The sequence below is a fragment of the Primulina tabacum genome, chromosome 12 (genome assembly GCF_025594145.1).
Source record: "Primulina tabacum isolate GXHZ01 chromosome 12, ASM2559414v2, whole genome shotgun sequence".
NCBI lineage: Eukaryota > Viridiplantae > Streptophyta > Magnoliopsida > Lamiales > Gesneriaceae > Primulina > Primulina tabacum.
In genome coordinates, this window is record NC_134561.1 from 9,811,959 (window position 1) to 9,815,722 (window position 3,764).

Genomic DNA, 3,764 nt, shown 5'->3' on the forward strand with positions numbered 1-3,764 from the left:
AGTTGTATGTGTGTATTTATTATATTGTTTCTGCTATACTGACGTAGATAGTGTGGTGATTGCACTATTTTGTCGTATATGCATTATATTATTACGTCGTCGAAAAGAAAATTTTTATGCATATGACGTCACATGTTGTATGATTACGTGGCGAGGTTTGGGCGCCACATTTGGTGGTATCAGAGCATATGTTAGATGTCTGGGATGGTTAGGAGTTGGGTTTGTGATGAGGGAGTTGGATGACGATGTTATCTGCGTGTGTCTGTGCATTTCACTTGTTATTGATGATTTCTCGATATGATTGATTGTTCTTTAGTTGCGTGTGCTTTCATACGAAAGGTGTGATGATGATTACTGGATTGTAATTGTTAAATGTTATGATTAACAATATGATTTCCAGTGATGGCAGCTAGAGAACAGGTACATCCACACGAGTAAACAGATGAGGTTGACAGTGGGTTTGGACAGATGAATTCATTGCCACCTCCTCCTATGGGACAGGCACCTGCAGATCAGCCTTTATTGCCTGGTGATTTGACTTTAGCACAGTTCACAATTATCTTCCACCGAGATTTGTTAGTTCTGAGACTGGTGAGCGAGCAGAGGAGTGGATTGAGAGGATAGAGCAGATATTTGTGACCGCTCCGTGTGCTAGGTCTGCTTGTTTACGATTGGCTACATTTCAGCTTTCGAGGAATGTATTATTGTGGTGGCAGACGACTGAGGCCGGATTGAGAGCACAGGGCCGTACTGTTGATTGGGATGTGTTTCGCTCTCGTTTTCTTGATAAGTATTTTTCTATAGCAGCCAGACAGAAGAAAGAGAGAGAATTCGAGGATTTGAGACAGGGCAGTATGTCTGTTGCTGAGTATGAGTCTCAGTATTCTGCATTGCTGAAATGTGTGCCACATATTGCTACGAATGTTCATGCTAAGATGAGGCATTTCTTGAAAGGGTTGAAGTTAGAGTTATTTGATCGTGTGCAATCGAACAACCCAGTATCATTTGAGGATGCAGTGACGAGAGCTGAGATGGCTGAGTTGGTAATGCAAGAGTATAGGGCTCAGGGACGATTATCAGAGCCGACTAGGGAGTCATTGCGACCGCAGGAACATTACTTTAAATATCAGAAGGGTTCAACTTCTTCTTTAGCATCATTTGGGAAGCGTCGATTTGATTCACGACGTGTTGAGAGTCGTGGGAGCATTTCTCAGTCTGTTCAGGGGCAGAGAGGGGAGTCCATAGCAGTGAGATGTTTTCATTGTGGGTGTCGTGGGAGCATTTCTCGGTCTGATTAGAGAGTGTACACAGATCGAGATCACCTGTTTTGAGTGTGGCGGTGTTGGTCATGTGGCAAGACAGTGTCCTAGTCGTGAGAGAGAGCGAGAGCCTAGGAGTGCTAGAGGTAGATCCTTAGAGAGTGGAGGACGACAGCCTCAACAATTTACACAACGACCTTTTGGAGGACAGCCACGTATGCAGGGAGCTGGTCCGCCTAAGGCACAGGTGTATGCTTTGACGCGAGAGCAGGTAGAGGAGGCACGAGAGGAGATGATAGCGGGTAAGTGTTATTTGTATTCTTATCCTGCTTATATTCTTATTGATACAGGTGCCTCGCATACATTTATATCGAAGAGGTTTGTGGTTGAGCATCATGCGCTCGTCTCCATTGTCTATGCCTCTTTCTGTTGCGACACCTTCTGGAGTTGATATATTAGTTGTATCTATGATATCAGATGGTATTATTTCTTATGAGGGCTATGAGCTGAGATCTGATATGATTATTCTAGAGATGACTTATTTTGATTGTATTATGGGAATTAATGTGCTGAGGAGATATTGTGCGACTGTTGATTGTTATCAGCGAGTAGTATATTTTTATACAGATGAGAAAGAGCGTTAGACATTTTATGGGAAAGGTTCTCGTCCCCGTGTTCCGTTGGTATCTGCCATCCGGATGTCTCGGTTATTGGAGCATGGGCATAAGGGTTATCTTATGTATGCCATAGATGTGACAGAAAAGAAGAAGGAGGTGGGAATAGAGGAGATACCTGTAGTTGCTGAGTTTGCTGATATATTTCCTGATGAGATTCCAGGCTTCCCACCAATTCGTGAGGTAGAGTTTGGGATTGAGTTGATGCCAGGTACTTCCCCTATGTCTCGTACTCCTTACATAATGACACCAGCAGAGTTGAGAGTTGAAAGCCCAGTTGCAGGACTTGCTGGACAAGGGATACATTCGCCCTAGTGTATTGCCTTGGGGTGCAGCAGTCTTATTTGTGAGAAAGAAAGACGGAACGATCCGGCTTTGTATTGACTATCGACAGCTGAATAAGGTAAGGATTAAGAATAAATATCCCCTCCCTCGTATTGATGATTTGTTTGATCAGTTACAGGGAACCTCGGTATATTAGAAGATTGATTTGAGGTCAGGATATCATAAGATACGAGTTAGAGAGGAGGATATTCAGAAGACAGCATTCAGACCAGATATGGGCATTATAAGTTTTTGGTTATGCCGTTTGGGTTGACGAATGCTCCTGCTGTGTTCATGAGTTTGATGAATAGGGTATTTCGGCCTTATCTCGATCGGTTTGTTATTGTGTTTATTGATGATATATTGATATATTCCAGGAGTGAGGCTGAGCATGTTGGACATTTGCGTTCAGTGTTACAGGTGATACGAGATAGACAGTTTGTTAGGATCGGTTAACGTATCAAAAGTGTTTAGAAGGGGGGGTTGAATAAACACTCACAATTAAAATTGATCTTTTCAAATTTTGAGTTCAGTTCGGTGACAAACTGATTCTCGGAATCTTGTTGATCAATATCAATAAGTTAAACTGAATCAGTTCCGGAAGGTAACTGACTGAAAGATAGAATACAAAAATAAAATGCGCAAGGGTTGTTTCTGGATGTTCGGAGATTTCAATTACTCCTACGTCACCCCTTCTATCACAAGGATAGGATATTCACTAAAAGACTTTGATCAAATACAAGAATTTTACTGACCCACTTCAGCTTGGACTTAACACTGCCAAAAACTGAAACTCTTAGTATAACAGAATGTTCTCCGTTCTTAACTGATCTTAGCACTATCGAATTTCAATGATTATTACAACTTGCTTGTAAGCTCAAATTGTAGCCTTAACTGCTACGAATAAATCAAGTAAGAGGTGAGCTGAGATTTTGACAGAGTGACAGCAAGCTTTTTGAATAGTATTCACTTCGTTGTTGTTTTCAGCTGCTCTTCTGTCATATTTATATGCTTATTTTCCAACGGTAACTTGAGATAAATTTGAATCAATGTATCCATTGATTTCCACTTCATTATTCTTTGGACTTTGTTTGCGGTGTCTTAATTGCTTTAGCCGGAATGCGTTGTTCTAGGTAGTCTTGGTTGTGGTGCGGCGTTTCATATTCAGTTGTAATCTATTATGTCTCTTTGTCGGTTGAAAGTTCTTTCCCGAGACATCTTCAGGTGAGAGATACTTAACTTTAAGGCATTCGGCCGGATGTATTAACTGATCAGTTTCCAACTGATCAGACAGTCGATTTCAGTTATTAAGTCCAATTGCTGAGTTCAGTTGGTTCGTATTTTCAGTTGGTTGATCAGTTTGTCAAAATCCAGAATTTAGTTTTCAACAATTTCCCCCTTTATGGTGTTTGACAAAATTAAGTAACTAAACCCTTTGTAGATAAGAGATTGATCAACTGAATTTCACGATTGATTGGACTCTTTGTAAATAAAAGAAGAAACTGAT

At 41.0% G+C, this 3,764-nt stretch overlaps 1 protein-coding gene across 1 annotated transcript; it reads left to right on the forward strand.

The window, feature by feature from the left end:
• The first annotated feature begins 402 nt into the window (after positions 1–402).
• Positions 403–2,248, forward strand: LOC142520199 (uncharacterized). Its single transcript, XM_075623200.1, has 6 exons — positions 403–420; positions 502–591; positions 687–1,247; positions 1,363–1,530; positions 1,610–1,739; positions 2,010–2,248. Exons 1-6 carry the CDS (start codon positions 403–405, stop codon positions 2,246–2,248), a joined length of 1,206 nt encoding a protein of 401 aa, XP_075479315.1.
• The last annotated feature ends 1,516 nt before the right edge of the window (positions 2,249–3,764 follow it).

Excerpts from the sequence above, each read along its gene's own strand:
- LOC142520199 (XM_075623200.1), top strand. Across the intron at positions 592-686 it reads ATTTGTTAGTTCTGAGACTG|CTTTCGAGGAATGTATTATT; the intron begins GTGAGCGAGCAG and ends GCTACATTTCAG. Across the intron at positions 1,248-1,362 it reads AGAGAGGGGAGTCCATAGCA|TGTCCTAGTCGTGAGAGAGA; the intron begins GTGAGATGTTTT and ends GTGGCAAGACAG.